At 44.6% G+C, this 25,249-nt stretch overlaps 1 protein-coding gene across 3 annotated transcripts in view; it reads right to left on the reverse strand.

Annotated features, from left to right (window-relative positions):
* Positions 1–1,321: 1,321 nt before the first annotated feature.
* The window catches only part of SOCS5 (suppressor of cytokine signaling 5), a 72,817-nt gene continuing 48,889 nt past the window's right edge, over positions 1,322–25,249 (reverse strand). For all 3 annotated transcript variants that reach the window (XM_008254440.5, XM_008254439.5, XM_008254441.5), the window contains exon 2: positions 1,322–5,485. In XM_008254440.5, the coding sequence (XP_008252662.1) occupies positions 3,863–5,473 (1,611 nt within the window). In that variant the 5' untranslated portion in view covers positions 5,474–5,485 and the 3' untranslated portion in view covers positions 1,322–3,862. The remainder of the gene's footprint in view (positions 5,486–25,249) is intronic.

Genomic DNA, 25,249 nt, shown 5'->3' on the forward strand with positions numbered 1-25,249 from the left:
TGAAACCCTAGTCTCATATCCGGGAATTTTTTTTACATACACACGGAAAGCGGGATTGTTCTCTTTGGCAACTTTCTCACTCATGTCAGCGCATCTGATACATGTTTATTTAATTTCATGCAAGTAAAACTGTATGTGCTGGTGTGTGGGACAAGAGCATGACCTGGAGTGCCTGCCCTCTGCTAACACAGCCACAGGCAGACCTGGGTGATCCCAGGAAGAGCAGGACAGAGGGCAGGGCATTCACAGGCTCTGCCTCCAGCAAAGGGCAATTCTCGCTGTTTGTATAAGAATTTTAGGGGCCAGCACTGGGGCATAGTGGGCTAAGCGTCTCCCCGTGGCACCAGCATCCCGTATGGGTGCTGCTTTGTGTCCCAGCTGCTCCTCTTCCAATCCAGCTCTCTGCTGTGGCCTGGGAACGCAGTGGAGGATGGCCCAAGTGCTTGGGCCCCTGCACCTGCGTGAGAGACCTGGAGGAGGCTGCTGGCTCTGGATCCGCTCAGCTCCGGCCATTGTGGCCATTTGGAGAGTAAACCACAAGATGGAAGACTTCTCTCTTTCCCTCTCTCTGTAACTCTGCCTCTCAAATAAATAATCTTTTAAAAAAATTAAAATTTTAAGAAAGCTTAGGGATGAAAATGAATAACAACCAGATCAAAATGTCAAACAAAAAGTTTATATAAGTCTTCTATTTCGCTGTAAAACAAAGCTTAGAAATCAAATTTCAGTTTTTATGGAATAAGGCTTTCAAAAGACAAGAACAGAGAGTGGTTTGTGGAGAATTATTATTTGGGTTCAATTTTTGTCTAAGGGTTACGACTCTTAGTCACTTATTTGAACCAAGAAAGAAAACACCAATGACTTCTGTATATAAAGGTGACTACTGCAAAGGAGACTGCAGCTGCAAGGCTAAACCTTATGTGCAGATAACAAAATTTTAAAGGTACAAGGATACTCAAGTGGGATCTATAGAATAAGAACTCTAAATGATTTAAAATCAGATGACAGAATTACCTAAAATAATATTAACTCCACATATGTGTATGTGTACATATGTATAAATGTATATGTGTACATACACAAATACACATGTACGCACAGATGGGGAGGAAGAAAAGAGGAGTGTGTGTGTGTTTGTGAGAAGGGAATGAATGACCGAGAATGGATATTAATAAACCAACCTTTCCTTGGGTTAACTATTTTACTATAAAGATATGTCCCAACCTCTAAAGAATTTCCTGGTTTGTATTAAAACGTACTTCAAAAGGACCACATACACACAAATTTGCTACAATGGATTCAGAAAAAGACACAGTGAATATAGATTTATGTGTAATTTCATGCTGGTGATTTTTCTTTTTTTAAAATGTAAGCCACTAATATTTTAAGAAAAAATTTAAACCAGAAGTTGCATATTAATATTATACACAAACTGAAACATAAGTGACTTAGCACAGTGTATACATGCTTACATGAACTCATATAGTTACACATTTAAAACAATTTCCATGTAACATATGAAAGTTCTGAAATACATAAAAGCATTAATACTTTCTATAAAACTAGTTAGAACATCAATTTGCTACAAGCATATAAAAACATCAAGTGCTTTCTTGGAGTTTCAAGTGACCTCTCTCCAACCCGATCTTGCTTGCATATATAGTCCTTTTCCAGTAAATCAGCATGGGCGACTTTTCCCCCAAGAGGTTTGTTTTCCAGGTACAATATAAGCTCAAGAAAACGGACCCAACAATTATGCAACATAATTATGTCATAACAACTTCATTGCACATAATGCTTTAAAGTAGGTTTGGATGAAGTTCTCAATCACTTTGGTATATGTTGTTCAGGGACTTCTACTAGAAATACAGAAATTCTAAGTCCCCTCAATCCCCATTCTTTGATAAAATGGACAAGTCTTTGGTTAAAGTTCTACATTTTGGGCATTTATTATCGATTATGATGGTCCCCAAACCACCAATAAATGGTGATGTACTATTAGTTCACAAGACCTTGTTTAACCTGTTTCTGATGCAGTGGGACACTACAGATAATCACTGACTATGATACGTCATTGGTAGCTTCAGTTTTTCACTTCCTGTAGAGAAATCAATAGGTGTATTCTTTCTCTGGTAATTTTTGGTAATGACCTCAGCTGTAGAGTAATCTGCAGTAACTACAGACACTGCTCCACAGCATATACGATTATGACTGGAAAGCTGTGGAGCATCGAATTTAGACTCAGCTTATTCTGATAAGTCAGTATCAGACTGTACAGTAACTCCACATTAACTGTAGTAGTTTGTCAGGTAATGCTTATTTTAAAAAACCCCAAACCATTCCATGTACAGGACACACTGTTGCAAATGTATAAAACAGCAGATCTACAAGGAGAACACCAAACATACTTTATTAGCACAAGGAAGCAGCCCTAACAAGGCACGGCAAGCAGAAACACACATCAGCAGTCAAAAGGTTCGAGTTGCATACAGCTGCGCCTTCTCTCTTGTAGCCTTGGCAGCAGCCTGAGGGACGCAGAACACCTCTCTGCAGCGGCTGGTGAGGAGCCAGGGAGCGCTCACCAGAGGCCAGAGCACACCAACAGAAAGACACAAAAATGGACTCGGCTACTTTAGTGCAAAATGTCTAGGACAGAACTGGAAATTCAGTTCGATACTAAGAAGCAAACACTAGAACTTGGTATTACTTCCAAAGGAGCTCACTCAAGTTGTATTACGTACTATTCTAAGTGATGAAAAGGTGCCAAGTAAAGTTATTTACAGATACAATGGTTGTACAGTACCTTTTCAATCGGCAATGTAGGTTTCAGATTTTTCCATTAAGAATTAACTGCACTGAAATCCTATAAATTATACTTAAGCAATTCAGCTATGAGAGTTTACAACAAAGAGATAAATACTGCCATCCAAATTATTAATTACAGTTTAACCATAGTCTCTCAACACCAGCAACCACGGTAGTGACTATTCTGACTTGTTTGGGCATCTTCTACTCTCATTTTCTTCATGGTTCACAAACTTATCGTGGGCATGGGAGAAGATCCAGCTTTTTAAGGAAACAAATATTAGACTGCGTATGTCAACTTAAAATGTTAGGATCACATGCAGGAGCACACTGCAGCAGCTATGCCAAACGCCTGTTTTAAGTCAGAGCACTCATTCAAAAAGTCATACCTAGGGCCTTTAAACAAAATTCTACTACTAACTTTCTAAGTCTGAAATTTTAAGAATAACTATTTAGAAAACCTGGTTTACTTAGCAGTACCTTTTGCAGATGATAAAAGGAAACTGACTATTAACTACATCAACACCTAAGTGAACTGCACTATGCCCTTGTGGCCAGAAAATTGCATTTTTTTTTTCTAAAAGGAAGGCAGGTTTTACTTTGTTGGACTTCCAAAGCTTGACTTATAGTAACTACAAACATCACTACTTTTGGAAGGTTATAGAAAAACTCTTAGAAAAAATAATTTCAAACATTAGTCACACTGTTGAAATACTCATCCAATATTAATAATTTGTTCTTCAGTAAGAAATAGAATTCTTCATAGCAAATGCCCCAGAGTTGCCTCCCTCAATTACTACAGCCATTAAAAACCCAACCTGTTAGCTAAATCGGCAAAAAGTTTTTGTAACCTTACTGAACACCTGTAGCTGGATCCTCTGCTGTTTCAACAGGCACCGCGCCTATCTGAGCAACAGCAGACGGCATCTGACAGAAGCTAAAGCTACGTCTACACACCGTGTGGGAGCACCTGGCACCGATCCTGCGCTGGCCACAGCCCTACTGAGAGACGCACACGGAAGCAGGCCTAGCGAACGCCCTGGGGGAACAGGTGGGCTTACTTCGCCTTAACTGGCTCTCGTTCTAACCAGCGGACCCTAACTTTCTGTTTATAATGATACTCTTTTAAAAAATCCTGCAACATGGACGGTAAAGGGAGCCCATCGATGCCATCATACGTGGTGCACCTGCAGATCACCGCCCGGCAGATGTACTGCAGGCTGAAAGGGAAAGTCCTATTGAGGGAGATCGTCAGCAATGGTTCAAAAAACATGCAGGAGCTGGGATCTTTGTAATGTTCTAGAAGTCCTGTTACAGTGGAGGAGTGAAACACGCAAGGGTCGTGGGCATCGAAACTGAAGTTGTGGTTCCACTGCTCGATGCGGGCGTGCAGGGAGCGGTTGTAGCGGCGGAAGCTCACGGAGAAGAGGTAGTCCTCCTGCGCCGAGTCCCTGAGCAAGAACGTGCCTTCCGGCTTCCCTTCGAGCAGCGCCTCTGCCTCGTAGCGGTCCATCACGCCCCAGTAGCAGGGATTCCCTGTAATCTGAAGCAGGTCGGGCACGAGGCAGTGTATGTAATCGATCTGGGTGTGCACCTTCCAGGCGCCCTGCCTGCTCACGTGGGCGTGGCTGTCCCCAGACACCTGACGCTGCTTCTGCCTGCGAGACTGCAAGCACAGGGTGGTGGTGTCCTCTTCCGGGTCGCAGCTGGCCTGCGGCGCTGCAGGGCCGTCCCCGCTCACTTCAGTCATCCCAGGAGCTAGCTTTGGTCCCAGTTTGTACAACGGATTCACCTGTGCCGTAGCCTCGAAGGTGTGGATCTGGGCATTGGGAGGGGGGTCCACCCCTTCTTCGATGCTGAGTCGTCGTCTCTCTCGAAGCCGGTCTTCCTCGTCTTCTGTAGAAACCAAAGACGGATCGAAGGTATCAAAGAGGGCGGAGTGCGGGCTCACAGGCGCCGTGTGCTGTTTGATCAGGTGCCACTTCTGCGCTAGGTCGGAGCCCGCTGGGAAAGGGCACTTTTCAAGCATGAGTTCAGAGAGATGGATCTTCCTTTTGTTGGAAAAGAGGGGCTTTGGCTGCTTGTGGTCCGTTCTCACGGGGAAGCACAGGCCCACGGTGTCCTGCAGCCTCTGTCTCAGCGAGCGGCTCCCCAAGGCCCTGCCGGACACGCCGTCGGCGTCGTGCCCTGCGCTCAGCCCGCAGCGCCGCTCTCGCCTCGGGAGCCCGCCCCGAGTCCGCCCGACCTTTTTGTCGCTCTCCAGCGAGCTCTGGGTCTTGGTGGAACAGGAATGTTTCTTCTTCCCTCCCCACGGGGCGTGCCGCGAGTAGGAATCTCTGCGCGCAAGCCTCGTCCCGGCGGCCGCGCACGCCTCGTTCTCCTTCTCGATGCTTATTTCAACTATCTGCGGGATCTCCGCGGCACAGTTCTGGCTTCTCCGGGCAGAGCCCTTTGCGGGGCTCAGTCCCAGTTGTAAGGCGACATTTTCCCGTAGGGGGCTGCTCTGTTGCTGAGGAGCGGGCTCTCCGGCGCCGAGGCCCTTCTCTTTGACCGACAGACACCTGTTGGAGTTCATGTCCACATGGTCACTGCGGCTCGCTCCCTCATGGCTGAAGAGATTCTGACAGCGGTATTTGAAGTTATTCCACATCTTCCCCACCTTATCCATGGATTAGGAGACCTAAAGACAAAACAGGAAACGGACATCAATGCGCGGAGGAACACGTGCTGAAGGCAGAGCCAGTCCCCTCCAGGGCGCATGGCCCTGCCTGGGGGAGGCCGCGAGCCCCAGGCCCGAAGGGGCACTGCCTGAGAGCAAGCCGGGCCAGTCCTCGCTGCCCCTCCCCGCAGGCCCAGGTGAAGGAGACAAGATCTCGCGACTGCGCTGCTGCTTTTACCCTTGCAGTGACCCGATTTCATCATCAGGCATTCTTGCGTCCTCTCAACGGATGCCTCAAGTATTACAAAGGGAAAATAGGTTATGTACTGTTGAAATGCATCTGTATTTGACTGTCAAAATAATCAGGGCCACATTTGTGTAACATCCCTGCACCCCACATGGGAAGACCCAGGGGAAGCTCCTGGCTCCTGGCTTTGGATCAGTGCAGCTCGGCCATTGTGGACAATTGGGGAGTGAACCAGCAGATGGAAGATCTCTTTCTCTCTGTCTCTCCTTCTCTCTCTGTGTAACTCTTTCAAATAAATAAATAAATCTCTAAAATTATTTTTATTTATTTATTTGAGAGGCAGAGTTACAGAGAAGGAGAGACAGAGAGAGGTCTTCCATCCGATGGTTCACTCCCAGTTGGCCACAACAGCCAGGGCTGGGCCAATTGGAAGTCAGGAGCCAGGAGCTTCCTCCAGGTCTCCCACATGGGTCCAAGGGCCCAAGCACTTGGGCCATCTTCTATTGCTCCTCTAGGCCATAGTAGAGAGCTGGATCAGAAGAGGAGCAGCTGGGACACAAATTGGTGTCCATATGGAATGTGGGCACTGCAGGCAGAGGCTTAGCCTACCACGCCATCATTACGCACTACTATTCACAGTTTACTGGAAAACTACTTGAGTATTTTTTTATACTGGGGAGAGTCATAAGAACTGATCTTTTTACAATTTTGACTAATTTCCTTTGTCAAATTCTCATATTTCCAACAAGCTGACAAGGGTTAAGAGAACCACAGAGAATAAAACATGTGCAAGAAACTGAAATCTTAATTTAAGAATAATAAATGATAACGGCATGTTAAGTTCAAGTGGTGTCAGCCTCAAAAAAGGCTGATTTTGCAAGAGGGATGTGGCAGGATATTCTGAGATAAGAATGTCATAAGACCTAGCCGTTCCATCTGATAGATTTTTATTAGAACAGATACCAACTAGCATGCAAACTTGTATGTGCCTCACGTATGATTCTAATAAAGACAAGATCCAGCCAGCACTGGGGCACAGCGTGCCAGATCCCGTAGTAGAGCTCCAGTTCGGTGAGTCTGGCTGTTCCTCTTCCAATCCAGCGCCCTGATAATGCCCAGGGGAAAGTAGCTGATGACTGCACCACATGGGAGACCCAGATGGGAGTTCCTGGCTCCAGGGCCACACAGCATTGTTCTGCTTACACAGTCTAATTCCCGCCATGCTGCTGGTGACTACATTATTCTGTTGATGTTCTCTTTCACTCTTCTAGTTTCTTTCTTCTCATTTAAGACTGATTTTTATTTTTACTTAATTCAAGGATTCTAATAAAAAAATAGCACTGTCTGCCATACCCTTTTCTATCCTTGATTCCCACCCTAAGGGATTCAAGGAAATTATATTTTTTTGGCTGTTTCTGCTGATACTGTCTTTGCCATTTCTAGATAGCATGGTCATGTTACTATGCTCATTTTTCAGCTCTAGACACTATCTACTGACTTCATATTAAGGAAGATGGTAGTTTTTGTTTGTTTTTAAATCATAGCATCAACATCAATTTCCCCGTATCCTTCCCTGTTCTCAGTTAACACTCATTTTTGGGCCAAACTGGTAATTATCATTTTGACCAAGTATAGTTGAGCCATTTTTCCTTTCTTGTACAACTGTTTTCCTAGAGTGATTGCCTTTATGCTGTTTTCTTGGTTTTCTCTGTATCTGTTGCATTCTTTCTCAAATTCTTTAGCAGAATGTAAAACCACCCTCAAAAAAGTCAGCCCCTGCTTACACAATGCTGTCCCGTGACCGCGTCGCCGTCACTCCAGCGACTCTGCTTCTCTCCTGGGGATGCTCTTCACCCCCAGGATGCTCACTTTTTCAGAATAAAAATCTAGGCTGGGGATACTTTAGCCTCAGAATTCTAAGCGCCTTCCCTGTCTCCAGCTTCTCATGCAGCTACCGCAGTCCTCTCTCTCACTCCTCCAGTCTCCTGTATAGGACGTGCTTCCAGCTTCTGAGAAGTGGCCACGGCTGCTTCTCCGCAGGGCGGGCCCTCTGCACTCCCTGTGCGGGGTCCTCTCAGTGCTCTGGCCGCACTGCCCAAGTCCTTTCCCACAGCACCAGGCCTCTGAGAGCCCTCTGTTGATTATCTGCTATTCTGCATTTCTCTTCCTTTTCTACTTTTGTTAATTTCTTTAGCTTCACTTTCCAACACTTATTGCAGTCACCATTTTCTCTTCACAATTTCAACTTCCTGACACTTTTTTTTCCTGTTCTCTAAACATTACTTTTAATAGCATCCTAGTCTAGTGTCTTGGATCTAGTATCTTATTTTTCGGAAGATATAAGCTTTTAAAATGTTTTCTTCCAACACCTAGATGTTTCTGTTTCTTCTTGGTATTCTTTTTCTGCTTGGTTCTTTCCTTAGGCCTCTATTTTGCATTTTCTACAAGTGTCTAATGATCCCTGGCTGTCCGTTACCACTACAGTGTTGGTTAGCAGCTCTGTCTGCATGAGTGGGACTTGTCAACTGGCTGGGTTGAGTTTCACATGATAGTAACAACCCACCGTCTTTCGGTGTATGCATTATCTCAGTGTAATGCTCTATCCTCCCGTCTAGTGGAGAGGGAAAGGGGGGTTTGAATCTTAATATTCAGGTTGTAACTTAGTCCTTGTTTTTCAAAAGGTGTCCCAACTTCAGCTGTGACCGAATCTCTCAGATTAAGTTTCTCCAAACTCCAAGAACCACAGTGCCCTGGCCTGGGTAAAGGAGGACAGGCGCGAGGAGTCGGGTAGGACTTCACTGTTCCTGCCTTGCTTTCTGAGGGCACTGGTTCTTCAACCTCAGAGCTACCCTTACTGCAATGTCCACAATATGTTAACACAGTAGCCCATGTACATGCCCACTCAGAAAAAGGCTGATCGAAGCACATCCAGACTGTGAAGTTCCAGCCTTACAAAGTTAGTTATGTTGGGTTCTAAACCTGTTCAAGCCATATTCACTATGTGATTTTATTAAATATTCATTAATCTACGTGGGAGTGGGAAGTCGGACCAAGAAGTAAATATTCTTGCTGAATTATGTGTAGGCAAGAAAATAGATCAAAACTGAAAAAGAGAAAAAAATCCTGCAAAGATCTATAAAGATTCTAGACTCAGTGCATCAGAAGAGTCTAAACTGTTCTATTTAAAAGCCCAAACTTGGGATGTGTGTGCATGTGCATGTGTGCGCGTCTGTGTGTGTGCACGTGGGCGTGTACATGCGTGTGCATGTGTGTACGTGTATGAGTATGTGTAAGTGTGTACATGTGTGTGTGTACGTGTATATGTGCATGTCTGTGCGTGTGTGTGTATGTGTGTGCGTGTACGTGTGTGTGTTAGCAGGGTTGGGTGCGGCAGCACTGAGGTGCAGAAGATTACGGCATCCCTTGCGTGACCCACATTCCCCATCAGAGGACTCTTTTGAGTGCCGGCTGCTCTGCATCGAATCCAGCTCCTTGCCCATGTGCCTGGGAAAGCAGTGGAGGGGGGTCCAAGTTGGACCCCTGGCCACCCACATGGGAGGGTCAGATGGAGTTTCTTGGCTCCTGGCAACAACCTGGCCCACTCCAGCCGACAGCCATTTGGGGGATGAACCAGCAGATGGTTCATTCTGCTTCTCTCTATATTTCCGTCTCTCTCACACTGTACCTTCCTACCCTCCTTCCTTCCTTTCTTTTTTTTTGACAGGCAGAGTGGACAGTGAGAGAGAGAGACAGAGAGAAAGGTCTTCCTTTGCCGTTGGTTCACCCTCCAGTGGCCGCCACAGCTGGTGTGCTGCGGCTGGCGCACTGTGCTGATCCGATGGCAGGAGCCAGGTACTTCCTCCTGGTCTCCCATGGGGTGCAGGGCCCAATCACTTGGGCCATCCTCCACTGCACTCCCGGGCCACAGCAGAGAGCTGGCCTGGAAGAGGGGCAATCGGGACAGAATCCGGTGCCCCGATTGGGACTAGAACCTGGTGTGCCGGCGCCTCAAGGTGGAGGATTAGCCTAGTGAGCCGTGGCGCCGGCCCACACAATACCTTTAAATTAATAAATAAATAAGGGCCGGTGCTGCAGTGTAGAAGGTTTAAGCCTCTGCCTGCAGTGCCAGTGCCCCATATGGGCACTTGTTCCAATCCTGGCTATTCTATTTCTGATCCAGTTCTCTGCTAATGTGCCTGGGAAAGCAGTGGAAGATGGCCTAAGTTCTTGGGCTGTTGCGCCCATGTGGGAGACCCAGAAGAAGCTCCCGGCTCCTGGCTCTGGCCTGGCCCAGGCCCAGCTGTTGCAGCCATTTTGAGAATGAATCAGCAGATGGAAGATCTCTCTCTGCATCTCTGCCTTTCAAATAAATCAGTCTTAAAAATAAATGAATGAATGAATGAGTGAAGGGGGGGGCACTGTGGTATACAAGGTTAAACCTCCACCTGCAGCGCCAGCATCCCATATGGGCAATGGTTCAAGTCCCAGTTGCTCTGCTTCCAATCCAGCTCCCTGATAATGCATCTGGGAAAGCACTGGAAGATGCCCAAGTGCTTGGGCCTCTGCACCCACATGGGAGACCCAGAAGAAGCTCTTGGCTCTTGGCTTCAGTCTGGCCCATCTCTGGCCATTGTAGCTATTTGGGGAGTGAACGAGCAGATGGAAGATTTCTCTCTCTCTCTCTCTCTGTAACTCTGCCTTTCAAACAAAATAAATACATCTTTTATTTTTAAAAAAGTATACCTCCATATATAACAAAAATATACACAGCAGAGGGGCTGCCTGTTAGTAGGGGGGGAGAGAACTAGGCAAGGCATTAAGGATGGGTATGTGGTTTCTGATGTTTAACTATTTTTAGACTACACTTAGAATTTTATACCATCTTTTCTGTACACAATACCATGTACAGTAACATTTTTAAAACTATATAGGCTACATTTTTACCACAATAGGAATTAACAATCAAGTACTAAACAAAAAAATCTAAGGAAAATGAAAAAGTTCTGGTAACTCTTAGGTAAATGAGGAATTCAAAACTGAAAATTAGACTAATCAGAAAATGAGAAATAAATATTTGGTTGTTTTTCTTTTTGGTAATTGAGTGATATTTACCAGAATGCTCCTTTTTATTAAGATTTATTTTATTGATTTGAAAGGCAGAGTTAGAGAGAGAGAGGGGACACACACATATACACACGGGGGGGGGGGGGTGGCAAGGACTGCAACAACTGGGACTGGGCTGGGCTGAAGCCAGGAGCCAGGAGCTTCTTCTGGGTCTCTCATGTGGGCGCAGGGGCCCAAGGACTTGGGCCATCTTCTGCTGTTTTCCCAGGTACATTAGAAGGGAGCTGGACTGGAAGTGGAGCAGCCAGGACTTGAACCAGCGCCCATAAAGGATGCTGGCACAGCAGGCGGCAGTGGCTTAACCCACTGTGCCACGGCACCGGCTCCCAAAATGTTCCTATTCTTTGAAGTGGCAGTTATATATTCTAGACTAGATGGTTACTCTAAAGACAGCATTAAAAAAAGAACAAAAGAACAGTGAACTAAATAGGATTCTCTAATGTAACACAGGGCTTAGCAAGCATTTTTATAAAGGGCCGAATAGTAAATAAGTTATTTTAGATTTTGTGGGGCATAGGTCTCTGTGGCAATTACTAAACACTGTCATCATAACCTGAATGCAGCCACAGACGATCTGTAACAAGTAAGCATCGCTACAGGTCAACAAAACTATTTAGGTCAGCAAAATTAGGATTTCATATAATTTTTACTATTAGAAAATATTACTCTGAACCTTTTTTTAAAATTTTTTAAATTTATTTGACAGATAGAGTTAGATAGTGAGAGAGATAAAGAGAAAGAAAGGTCTTTCTTCTGTTGGTTCACCCCCCAAATGGCCGCTACGGCTGGCGCTGCGCTGATCTGAAGCCAGGAGCCAGGTGCTTCTTCCTGGTCTCCCATGGGGTGCAGGGCCCAAGCACTTGGGCCATCCTCCACTGCCTTCCCGGGCCACAACAGAGAGCTGGACTGGATGAGGAGCAACCAGGACTAGAACCCGGCGCCCATATGGGATGCCAGCGCCACAAGGTAGAGGATTAACCATGTGAACCACGGCACCGGCTCCCTTACTCTGAATCTTAAAATAATTTAAAAATGAACTGTACAAAAATAAGTGTAGCCATCTAAATTTGGCACATGAGCCAGTTTGCCAGCCCCTGACACAGCATACATTTTAAAATCTGATCGTACACTCACCAAACATTACTATTCAATTGTTTGGGAACCAATAAGAAGCAATCCTTAAGTGCGTAAAGATAAAGGTATACTGATGGTCACTAGAGCATAACATTGAAAACTATGTCTTATAAAAATGAAATATATGCATATTATAGAAGAACTGAGCACTACATAAGCATATTAAAAAAACTAACCCTACCTGAAATCCTACCACCTGGGATAATCAGTTAATATTCTGGCAACTATCTTTCCATATGTTCCCTAAAAGCTATACATAATCTTCGTTTACAATTAAAAAACTTTTTCATGTCTGTGTCAGTATCCCTGATTATTTTTGTAAAATGTATTTTCTGCCCTTCCTCCCTTTCTTCCTTCCTTTCTGTTAGCTATGTCAGAGATGGGATTAGACTTATAAAAGAGAAAAACTTCAAGTAGTTCCATTTTTTAAAATGATAAATAAATCTAAGGATCTTTGAAGTGAGGTTGAAACAGACAAACCTCTGAAAAGCTTCATCTTGAAAGAAAAGAAGAAAGATGATGGTAATGGCTGTGACGACAACATATATTGGTGGGTGCTAAGCTTGTGCCAGGCACTGACATAAGCATTTTACTTCTCCCAGTAACCCCAGCAACCATTATCTCAATTTTACAGGTGCAGGAACTGATATATCTGACATATTAATACAAACCTGGACTTCCATTATCATTAACCAATTCAGCTTTTCTACCTCTTTTGAATCAATTTTAAAACCGTATGTTAACAGCTCTAAGTCTGAATGGCGTTATTAATCAATTCTTTAAAACCTCAAAGAATACTTCATTTCTATATTGTTTCAAGAACTGGTGACCATATAAAAAGTGGGACATGTCTCAAATTATTATTTACATCCAGCATAACTTTTAATATTAGAATCTGATAAACCCAGTGCATGTACACACAAGAAAACCACTGTCCGATTCCATTTAGCTATAAAGAAGCAATCCTTTGACCAGAACAATCTGCAGGAAGTGGCCTGCTCACAGGGCTCCTGGGAGTGTTCTGGTGTCAGTGCTGGTCGCCCACGGACCCTCCATCTGTTTCTGTAGGTCCTACAGCACAGAAATGTTCTGATATGACTGGAACTAATAGATCCACATGACTAAGCTCTGTTTTGTGAGACTGCTTTTAACCAAATGATAGTTCCGAATGTGTCTGAAATCATATGCCTAATTCCAAGGCACCAAGTTTAAGAAGCTCTTACATTTCTCACTGTACACAGTGGTCCATCCGAAAGAAGAACAAAAGTGAAAGGGGATACAAAGCAAAACTAAGTCACAATGTTTCACAGACTCTGTAACAACATACACCGGCCAGCTAACAATTAAAAACTAATTTTCTAATAAAAAATAATTTCCATCTCTTAAATTTTACCCACACAATTCTAACTTCCAACCCCACTCCTAGGTCTAAATTCCACATAAAGATACTGCCCATATTTTTCTTCGGGCAGTTTAGTGAAAGGGCATGGGCAAGAGTCAAACCCGCGGGGGCTGGGGTGAGAGAGAATTCCAGCTTCAGCACTTCAGAATGTATTCCTTTGTATTTCTGAACCTAAATTAGCCTCTTGGTACAATCAGGATAATATCTATCTTATGAGTTGGATGTGAGGATTAAAAAAAATATATAAAGGCTATGGCTCACAGGAAACACTCAAAAGACAGAGGCTTTAAACAGGTAACCAGCGGCAGCCAGCATCTTTGCCTTTCCTTTCTTTCTGGAAAGACACTCCCATTCAGTTCTTCTGCGCACAGCACCGGCCGGCTGCGAGCTGCATTAATCACTGGAACTTCTGAAACACTACGGGGATTCCAGTGCTCCCCAGCAGTTGAAGCCACAGGTCATCTACAGCATAAACTAAGGACAGCTAATCTGTGCAGGACTGGACAAGGTCCAGGAGCACTGGCGCCCCCCCCCCCCCTTTTTTTGGCTTCAAACTCCTTTTTCAGTCTGTAAAACACTGCCACAATTTAAATTTTACTCCACAGATACTGCACACTAGAGAAGCATAAAATCCTAGTCAGTTATGCTTCATTTTCTATGGAAAAAACATCTTATGTAATACACTAACAAATATACCATTCATTGAAATGTTTCTTATCTGGCCAGCATTACTGGCAAACTGTGGTGTAACACAAATAACATACGCTTTAGATGTAGCAGGACCTAAAATCAAAGTGAACCACTCACTCGCTGTGTAGTGCTCCACGCCTCGGCCTTTCCACGTAAGGACAGCAACACTCGCCCTTCTCCTGAAGGGTAACTCGCGTCAGGTACATTCAGCGCGAGGAGCAACAAGGCTGCTTGATGACGAGCGAGGGAGTCCTGGTGAGTCAGTCTGCTCTGCATCTCCCACTCCCGGGAAGGCCTGCGGCCAGGCCACCCAGGCCACTTTCCTAGGCATGCTAACCAGCTGACCAGCACTGCCCTCACTGCCTCCAGAGCTCCGGGGTGGAGGCCCATCACATCCAGAGGCAGGTAGAACAAACAAAAACCCAACAAAGCAAAACACCAGAAAAGAGTCTCTGAGTGGGGAGCTGTGTGACAGTGTGCTCACTGTGATCTTGCTAACAAGTTACAAAGAACATTCAGTTCCCCAGGCAGGTGAGCAAGTGGAGCCTGGACCACTTCCTTCTCCAGGAAGGATCACCACCTCACAGTTCCAGCAGCCCAAACAAACGATCACAAGAAACATAAGGACTCTGAAGATGGAAATGCAAACTTTTTTGATAGAACACTCTCATGTTACTTTTTATCTACAATGCTTAGAATACATTTAACATCCATTTATAAACCTTACGGCACTACTCTCTCCTATGTCCAGTGCAGGTTTAAAGAAAACTAACAGGCTTCACGTAACTTGACAGCTTGCAATGAATCCAAAAAAGACAAAAACTCAGGGCAGCTTCCCTTTTTCCGATCTAGTTTCTTTACCACCTAAGGGAAAAAATACCTTTACTATCTCAAAGTTAGACTATTCTTTAGGAAGATATCTGAGGAGGATACTAAAAGAGGTAAAGGCAAATAACTATACTTCTTAGTTATACAAGGAAACAAATATAAAGAGAAGCACAACTACAACCAGAAACCATTACACAGCTCAATTTTTGTTTAATGTATTATCATGTAACCAGTTTATTTTTTTAAAAAATAGGACAAAAACCTTTAGCTTGATAAGAGAATGGAAATAAAATCTCACCTATCAAAGCTGAGACACAAGAAGCCTGAGGAGTATTTTTAAGAAGTACTGATTCGCACATTTGCGGAGTACCACATGTGGAAGACGTTACACTCAAGTTCAAGCTCCCACACAGGCCACTTTAAGCCCCTGCTCTATGTGTATTTACTCTAAACCAACCCACGATTTAAACAAACTTTATTTTCTGGACACCAAGCGCACAGCAGCTTAGAAACTGGAAGTTAGAAGGGGTGGGCTGTGGTTAGAAAGCGTGATGTCCGAGTATGCCAAGCAGGGTACGACAAAACCAAAGAAACCTTGAAACACAAGCAATGTCCCTGGGCCACCAACTGCCTGCACGTATGAGGGGATGACACAAAAAAGGGATTCCACAGACACAGAAAACAAAGGGTTAGAAGCTTCGAGACTGTTACCAGAAACTGCAAGCCAACGGATTTTTTCTTTTTTTAAAGTTTTTCACATTATTTTTTTATTTTTGTTATTTTTTTTATTTTTGACAGGCAGAGTGGACAGTGAGAGAGAGAGAGAGACAGAGAGAAAGGTCTTCCTTTTGCCGTTGGTTCACCCTCCAATGGCCGCTGAGGCCGGCGCATGGCGCTGATCCGAAGCCAGGAGCCAGGTGCTTCTCCTGGTCTCCCATGGGGTGCAGGGCCCAAGCACTTGGGCCATCCTCCACTGCACTCCCTGGCCACAGCAGAGAGCTGGCCTGGAAGAGGGGCAACCGGGTCAGAATCCGGCGCCCCCACCGGGACTAGAACCCGGTGTGCCGGCGCCGCAAGGCGGAGGATTAGCCTATTAAGCCATGGCGCCGGCTGAAGCCAACGGATTTTAAAACTTACAAGAAATGGCTAGATTTTAAGAAAAACATAATTTACATAAATTACCAAAATGGACTCAAGAAGAAATAAAATCAATAATCGCTAACAACCTTTAATGAGTTGGGATCAGTCAAAAATCTTTGCACGAGACAAACACCAGAGTTGTTAGATTGGTTTTTCAGCCTAGGACGCAACTCTGATGTCAACTCACTCATGGCCAGAGTAAAAGGAATGCAAGAATCAGCTAAGAAAGGCAAGAGAAAGAACAGGCACACAAACTGGAAGAGGAAATAGAAAACTGTTTTCAAATGGCATGACTATCCACATTTAGAGAATCCTAAGGAACCTTAATAAAAGCCCAATCCAGAAGCTTCCGAATTAAATAAGTGAATTCAACAGGTAACAGGATACAAGATCAATGCACAAAAAGCAAGTATGTAACTATGCACTAGAAACTGAAATTAAAATATGACTTTAAAGGCTAAGGAGATAGGCTGACAGGAAATTTCTTTAAAATTAATTCTTTGGTCTGAGTTCTAGCTTCTAGTTCTGCTCCAGAAGACTCAAATGGCAGGGGGAAAGCAGGCTTGCGGTCCTGGAGCTCACCGGGCGCGGTGGTGAACCCTGAGAACGCGGGTCTGTGGCTGCCTGAGTCCCATCAGGTCCCTCCCTCGGGTCCTGGCACAGTCCTCATCCTCCTGTGCACAGACCAAGCCTAACAGCCGACTAGATACTCCACCTCCCCCCACTCGGACTCCAGAACACACACACACACACACACACACACACACACCCGCATCTCAAGCCCATCAGAGAAAAAGTCAAGGGATGCTTTGTGTGGGGGGCTGCTTCCTCCACACGTGAAGAACCGGGTACGAGAGAAGCAGCAGAACACCAGTGACCAGCATTAGAACGCAGGACCAGGAGGCCAGCACAGCTGCCCCACACAGCTGTTTTCTGTTTTTCTCTTAGAAGGGGAAATCAGACTTGCTTCTTTGTTTCAGTCTTTCTAAAGACTGAAACCAAACCAACTCTCAGAAAAAGAAAACTAATATTTTAAATGGTTGAAAATGTAGAGACAACCTGAAGAGCCCTGGGAGGAGTCTCTGGGGGAAGCCCCCAGGCTCAGGCTGCCGGCAGCTCACAGCCCAACTCGCCCACAGCAGAGAGCTGTGTTTTCATACTAGAATTTTCAAAATAAGCACAGCATTCCACAATCAGACCCAAGTTACTTAAGGTCTGCATTAGCATGGCAGTTATCACTCCAATCCCAATCATACCACTCCCCAATTATCTAAATAGCTTCATACTCGATAGCTAGTCATGTTTTCAATTAGGTGTGAATTAATGTTCAATTTAAACATTATGTTTAGTTCCAGCTGCAACAAACACCTAGCAGAAGCATAACACACACACTTCCTATACAATTTAAAGTATAATTATTTTCAATAAACAGCTTTAAAATGAGAGGGTTTTGGTAAGAATTACTTATTTATTTGGAAGTCAGAATTACAGAGGAGGGGAGAGAGGGGGAGGAAGGGAGAGAGACACAGAGAGAGTGATCTTCCATCTGCTGGTCCACTCCCCAAATGCCTGCAAGGGCCAGGACTAGACCAGTCCAAAGCCAGGAGCTAAGAGCTTCTTCTGGGTCTCCCACATGGGTGCAGGGGCCCAGGCACTTGGGCCATCTTCTACTGCTTTCCCAGGCCATAGCAGGGAGCTGGATCAGAAGTGGAGCAGCCGGGGGACTTGACCCAGTGTCCATATGGGATGTAGCCCACTATGCCACAGCACTGGACCCAAAATGAGAGTCTTTAATATATAAAAATAAAGCAGTCTGTTTAAACAGTTTCAAAGATGAATAACATGGCTTAAAGTAGAGGTAGATTCTCAATATTCTTTGATAATGAAGTTTTGAGTTTCATGAAAACTCAAATCCTTACAACATTCTGTCAAACTGGAAATGAGGAAAGATTTGCTATTTACTTACATTACACTTGTGTGAAGTGTGCAAGGTAGAAACTGACTGCTATTGCCTGCAGGTGATCCTGGGACCTGCACGTGAGATCATTCACTATTTTGTTAAATGACAATACTGGTTTTCACAATAAAACGTCAAACTTTCCAGTTGGACACCTGGATCTAATGTGGTTGCACCACTCCACAGCTGGTATATTTCCACATACTAACTAGAAATCACAAATATACACAAATCAAAATCATGTAAAATTATCTGAAATAGCTCATCTAATGTCAAACTATCCACAAATGCTCTCTCCCCTATCAAATGACTTCACCAGATGGACACACATGTGGCTTGTATTATTCTGGCTCCCAACACAAATTCTTTACCACAATTACAATTTCGTATTATGCCAGAATAATACCAAGAGTTCATAAAATAAATGGTTTTACATATTTCATATTCTATAAAAACAGTATCAAAGACATCATCTCTCATGTAAGGGTCCACAAAACATTTCTCTTTGTACTGTGAACACTCTTCTCTGGAGAGAAAAAACACAGCCAATATGTAGCCTGTAAGCGGAAAATGGAAAAGGATCACTCATCGCACCCCTCCTTTTTCCCTGCTAATGCTACCAGGGAATCCAAATACAAGGTCTTCACTTTAGTTTCTGATATACTTGGAGGCTTCTTTCCCAGTCATTTATACAAGTCTTAACCAATAATCTTTATGTTAAATGTTCAGGTACAGGTCTGGTAATCATCTCTCTTTTCCTTTTGTATGTAGATAGAAATAAAACAGTCAACTCTCAAGCATTCTGAAACTAAAAACTCTATACTTCCACATCTAAAAGAGCTGGCTCAAATGTTCCCAGAAGAGGAACTGGTGAGAATCTCATCTGGCTGTAAACAGGTAAGCCTATCATTTAAAAAAAAATAGCAAACCACATGACCTCTCAAAGAAGAGACCGTAAGGTCCATTTAAGCAGAATACTGAAAGAAACCAAAAGGACAGAATCAGCACTGTGGCTCAGTGGTTAAAGCTGTCACCTGCAGCACTAGCGTCCCATATGGGCTCCTGTTGGGAGCCCTGGCTGCTCCACTTCCGATCCAGCTCCTTGCTAAGGCACCCAGGAAAGCATCAGAGGATGGCCCAAATCCTTGGACCCCTGCACCCATGTGGGAGACCTGAATGAAGCTTCTGGCTCCTGGCTTCGGCCTGGTCCAGCCCTGGATGTTGTGGCCATTTGGGGAGTGAACCAGTGGATGGAAGCTCGCTCGCTCTCTCTCTCTCTCTCTCTGTTTCTCCTTCTCTCTCTCTGTAACTCAAATAAATCTTTTTTTAAAAGATTTATTTTATTTATTTGAAAGAGAGAGAGAGAGGGAGAGAGAGAGAGAGGTCTTCCATCGCTGGTTCACTTCCCAAATGGCCACAATGGCCAGAGCTTAACTGATCCCAAGCCAGGAGGTTTTCCCGGATTTCCCACGTGAGTGTGGGGCCCAAGGATTTGGGCCATCCTCCGCTGTTTTCCTAGACGCAATAGCAGGGAGTGGGATCGGAAGTGGAGCAGCCAGGACTTGAACTGGTGCCCATATGGGATGCCAGCACTGCAGGCCAGGGTTTGAACCCGCTGAGCTACAGCGGTGGCCCCATCGGAAAGAAGGCAGGCAGGCAGGCAGGCAGGCAGGAAGGAAAGAAACCAAAAGGAAATGGTTGAAAGATCTGCTGTACAATTTAAAACTTCTACATTTTTTAAAAAAAGGCCACAAACAAAAAAAAGTAATAAGCTGGGTAAAACATTTTCAGCATACAACAAAATGTTAATATAATATAATGAATTTATAACAAAAGATGAAACACATGACTCAACAGACAATGGCAATGCCCATATTAATTAGAAGTCACATTTATCCTTGGCCAACAAATCCGAAGGGTGTTCAAAAAGTCCATGGAAAACGCATCTCAGGGTTGGCATGTGGCAGAGTGGGTTAAGCCAGCGCTGCATCCTATATGGGCACCAGTTCGAGTTCCAGCTGCTTCACTTCCAATCCAGCTTCTTGCTAATGTGCCTGGGAAAGCAGCAAGGATGGCTCAAGTGCTTGGGCACCTGCACCTGTGTGGGAGATGGGGAAGAAGCTCCTCGCTTCAGTCTGGCTCAGCCCCAGCTGTTGCAGCCATTTGGGGAGTGAACCAGCAATGGAAGACCTCTCTCTCTCTCCCTGTCTAACTCTGCCTTTCAAACAAATACAAGCAACCTTTAAAAAAGAAAAAGTGACTTATGAAAAACAATGTATGCATTTCAGATTTTGTGCACTGAAATAAATTTATCTTTTAATTACATACATGAGCTTTTTCTGAAGTCGCCTTAGGTATGAAAAAGGCTATTCTTGAAATCTATTAGACATTCAAAGTAAAATGTGATATGATTTTTCATGTCAATTTGTTTTTCTTTCACATTAAAAACATTTATTTATTTGAAAGGCAGAGTTAAATAGAGAGAGAGACATCTTCCATCCGCTGGTTCACTTCCCAAATGGCTGCTACAGCCAGGGCTGGACTGGGCTTTAGCCAGGAACCAGGAGCCAGGAGCTTCTTCTGGGTCTCTCACATGGTTGCAGGGACCCAGGCACTAGGGGCATCCTCTGCTTCTTTCCCAGGTACATTAGCAGGGAGCTGGACAGGAAGTGGAGCAGCCAGGACAAGAACTGGTGCCCACATGGGATGCTGGCATTGCAGGTGACAGCTTAACCCTGTAGGCTACAATGCTGGCTCCTGTTTCACATTTTAATGGTACTATCTCCATTATGTGATATTGGGAAAGTAACATCTTACATACTAATGTGAAAACATAAATCCACCTAACAGTCCAAGAAAGAAATTTCGTACTATGCATCAAAGCTTTACAACTGTGTATGGGGCCCGCACTGTGGAATAGCGAATTAAGCCGCCGCTTGCAACACTGGCATCCCGTATCATCAGATGTGCTGGTTCCCAGCTACCCCACTTTTGATACAGATGCCTGCTAACAAGCCTGGGAATACAGTACAGCCCAAATGCTTGGGCCCCTGCCCCTGACGTGGGAAACCAGGATGGAGTTCTTGGCCCCTGGTTTTTCCTGGTCCAGACATGGCTATTGCAGCCATTTGGGAGTGAACCAGTAAATGGAAGATTGATTTCTCTCTCTGTCTCTGATGTTCTTTCAAATAAGTAAATAAATATTTTAAAATAATGAAATTTGGAGCTGGTGCTGTGGTGTAGTGGGTAAAGCCACCGCCTGCAATGCCAGCATCCCATAAGGGCACCGGTTAGAGACCCAGCTGCTAAACTTCCTATCCAGCTCTCTGCTATGGCCTGGGAAAACAGTGGAAGATGGCCCAAGTCCCTGGGCCCCTGCACCCGCATGGGAGACCCAGAGGAAGCTCCTGGCTCCTGGCTTCGGATAGGCGGCCTGTTATAGCCATCTGGGGAGTGAACCAGCAGATGGAAGACCTCTCTCTCTCTCTCTCTCTCTCTCTGCCTCTCCTCCTCTCTCTGTGTAACTATGATTTTCAAATAAATGAATAGATCTTAAAAAAAATGAAACTGTGTATAACCTTTTATCCAATGTTTCACAATTAGAAATTCATCCCCAGAAAAGAATCAAATAAAGACGCAAAGGTTTATTTACTTATTTATTTGAAAAGCAGAGATAGAGAGAGAGGAAACAGAGATAGAGATCTTCCATCTGCTGGTTCACTACCCAAATGGCTGCAGTGGCTGGAGCTGGACCAGGCCAAAGCCAGGAGTCAGGAGCTTCATCTAGGTCTCCCATGTGGGCTCAGGGGCCCCAGGACTTGGGCTATCCTGCACTGCTTTCCCAGTCACATTAGCAGGGAGTTCGATTAGAAAATGAGCAGCCAGGACTTGAACCAGGACCCATATGGGATGCCGGAACTGAAGGTGGAGGCTTAACCCATGCCACAGCATAAAAGTTTATATACAAGAGAAACAAGAGATACAGATTTATATGCAAGGCATAAAGATGTATATACAAGAGATAGTCATCATATCATTAGTTACATTAGCAAATAATTGGTAATATCTGTATTGGTCCATTAATAGAGGACTGGTTAAACAGTGGCATTTTCATATCCTAGAATAATACAAAGACATTAAAAGCCATGTTTGAGCATTTGACATTCTGGAAATGTTTACAAAATTAAATGAAAATGATTATAAAACAGTATTTTTAAATTGACCTCAACACATACACACACATATACAATACACACATAAATACAAACACATATTTTTTAAAAAGATTATAGATAGGAAATACCACTGTGGTTATTATGGATACGGTGTGATTATTGCAGTCGTATTTCTTTTCCAAAACATCAGATTCTACTGGACTTAATTTTATAGTTGGAAAAAAAATCCTATTTGAAAAGGAACCTGATCTTGAAAAACATCAATCTAATTTCACATTATAAATCCAAAGTTGCAAGTAAAATGTACAAGAATTAAAGAATGAAGTATATATTTATTAAAGATTTATCTATTTGAAAGGCAGAATTAGAGAGAAAGAGAAAGACACAGAAAGTGAGATCTTCACTCCCCAAGTGGCTGCAATGGCTGGAGCTGGCCCGATCTGAAACCAGGAGCCAGGAATTCCTTCCAGGTCTCTCACTTGTGTGTAGGGGCCCAAGTGCTTGGGCCATTCTCCACTGCCTTCCCAGGTGTTATCAGCAGGGAGCTGGATGGGAAGTGGAGCAGCTGGGACTCGAACACATGGAGATGCCAGTGCCACAGTGGCAGCTTTACCTGCTTCGCCACGGCACCGGCCCTTTAAGTATTATCTTTTGAAACTGTAAAGAAAAGGCTTGGCAACAGTGAAGAAGAGGCACACAAAGAAACGGGGCAAAGAGGGCAGAGAGCCTAATTGGTGGAGAAAGGACCAGCAAATACAGAGGTCTCCACTGGAACCAGCCTGACTCTCAAACAGCCCTGGGGATTAGTGGTAAGCCTGGGTAGGGAAGCAGGAAATGCTCTTTCTAAAAGAGTGCCAAGAGTAAGTAATCTGCATTCCTCTGTATATGGAGATACTATTTATAGGCTAGCCAACAGAAATAGATTATGAGATGCCATTTAATAACTCGCACAGCTGAGCTTAGAAGAGGAGCGTGTCCAAAATATAATAAAGAGGAAAGAAGGGGGCAAGCAGCAGCAGGAAAGGGGCCATTCCACTGTTAAAAAAAAAAAAAAGGCTCACTACTTGCTAATCCAACAGCAGAGCTGATAGGAATTCAACTCTTACCAGTTACTTTTTTAAAGATGTATGTATGTATGTATTTATTTATTTGAAAGGCAGAGTTACGGAGAGAGAGATCTTCCACCTGTTGGTTCACTCCCCAAAAGGCCACAACAGCCAGGGCTGGGCCAGGCTGAAGCCAGGAGCCAGGAGCTTCATCCAGGTCTCCCACGGGGTGCACAAGTGGCATAAGCACTTGGGCCATCATCCTCTGCTTTCCAAGGCTCATTAGTTGGACAGGAAGTGGAGCAGCAGGGACTTGGACCATCACCCATAGGGAATGCTGGCGTCGCAGGCAGCAGCTTAATCTACTCACCACAATGCCTTATCAATTACCTATGAATGCAACTGTTAACTTTACCCGTTTACTAGTCAATTCTGGTTTCAGGGTTCTGACACCCGAATGTAGGTAGTTGTGTGTGTGGTGGGGGGAGGATACTGATTTAAGTATGGATGTAACAAGAGAGAGAGGAATCCTCACAGAAATCCAAGGACAAAATGAGGAACAACGAAAGTGGGCCTGGGCCTTGAGGAGCCTGGAACTAAGATCGTGCTCGGGTGCTGGGCTGCCCTAAGGAGCAGCAGCGGGGGTAGCAGGAATCTGGTGTCTTTCATTTGGGCGTCCACGCCAGTTCCATCACCTCTAGCCAAGGAAGACAGGACCATTCCAAATGTAGGAGCACAGCTGCCTTGGTTTACTCCCTCGGCCAAAGTTCCTCTTAGACATGACGGTGGGAATGGCAAGGAGCTGAAGTCACGCAGTGACAACATGTGCTCCATAGAGATGTTTGACACTGCAGCTCGCGGCCCAGCATTCCATACGTCGTGCTCTCCGGAATTCCAGTACACTACAAGGCATCAAGGGGTCCCACGAGCAAAGGTTTCTGTTTAGCTCCCTGAGAGAGGACGGTCTCCTGGACATTATTTTCCAAACTGTGTGACGCTGCAGGTTGCTAAGATCTCATGGGGCCACCAAGACTCTGGGAACTGGTTTGCAGAACGCTGTCCTGTGGTGCCCCAAGTTTCCCCACAATCCAAAAACCACAATGAGCTGAGTTTCCAGAAAGCAGGGGCTTTGTTTCATGCCATGCTTGGTGCACATCATTCACTCAACTTATGGATGCTTGTGAAACTAAGTCAGTACTAGGAGGCTGGAGGGGAAATGGGAGATGCAATGAGAAACAGGAAAAATAAAATCAAGAGGACTACCATTTCCAGTAATGACATATATTTTCAGGGCAACCTTGCTGCTGAAAACAACTAAAAATCCAGATACAAAAACCAAACAAAAAATCAAAATACCTTAAAATAAAAACCTGACAGGATGTTGAAAAACTGCCAGACCAAATTTTAAGGTCAAGTGGGAACCCAGGAGGTGACGGGACACTGTACCTCTAAGACCCTGGCTCTGAGGGTGCTGCTGGCGGGTCTCAGCCGAGTGCATCTTCCAGTGGCCTCCCAGGATGACCGGGACAGATGTCAGGGCACACAGTCCTCAAAAGATAGACATCCACAGGAATTCCTCCCCACATCAAGCAGAAATCCCCAAGGGCTGAACTATGACTAAACCTATCCCCCAGGCCACCCCTAGGAGTTGGAGGATAGAATCTTTAGGTCTCAAGAGAAGCAAGCTGAGAAAAGTATGATGGAGAAGACCTATGTCTCTAAGAAATTTGATCAGCCTGGGTAAGGACTGCAGTCTGGGTTTGCACGGAGTTGGTAATCCAGGGAACTCCAAACCATGATATTCCTTAAAAATATTTTTGGTGAGTGATACTATCACACCTGAACATTTAGCATAAGTAAACACAAACTCATTCTGAAGGAAGACATCTTCATTCTCGACTTCAAAGAATACCCACAAGTTAATTATAAGGTCAATAAGCAGTGAACAGAGTCAAACAAAATACACATCCAATAGCCTCTGTGGTGAGAGCAAGAGCCCACAGGAACAGACGCACAGAGATTCCAGATGCCAGATGACCAGA

The sequence above is a fragment of the Oryctolagus cuniculus genome, chromosome 2 (assembly GCF_051225735.1).
Source record: "Oryctolagus cuniculus isolate XC-2025 breed Fujian yellow rabbit chromosome 2, ASM5122573v1, whole genome shotgun sequence".
Taxonomy (NCBI): Eukaryota; Metazoa; Chordata; class Mammalia; order Lagomorpha; family Leporidae; genus Oryctolagus; species Oryctolagus cuniculus.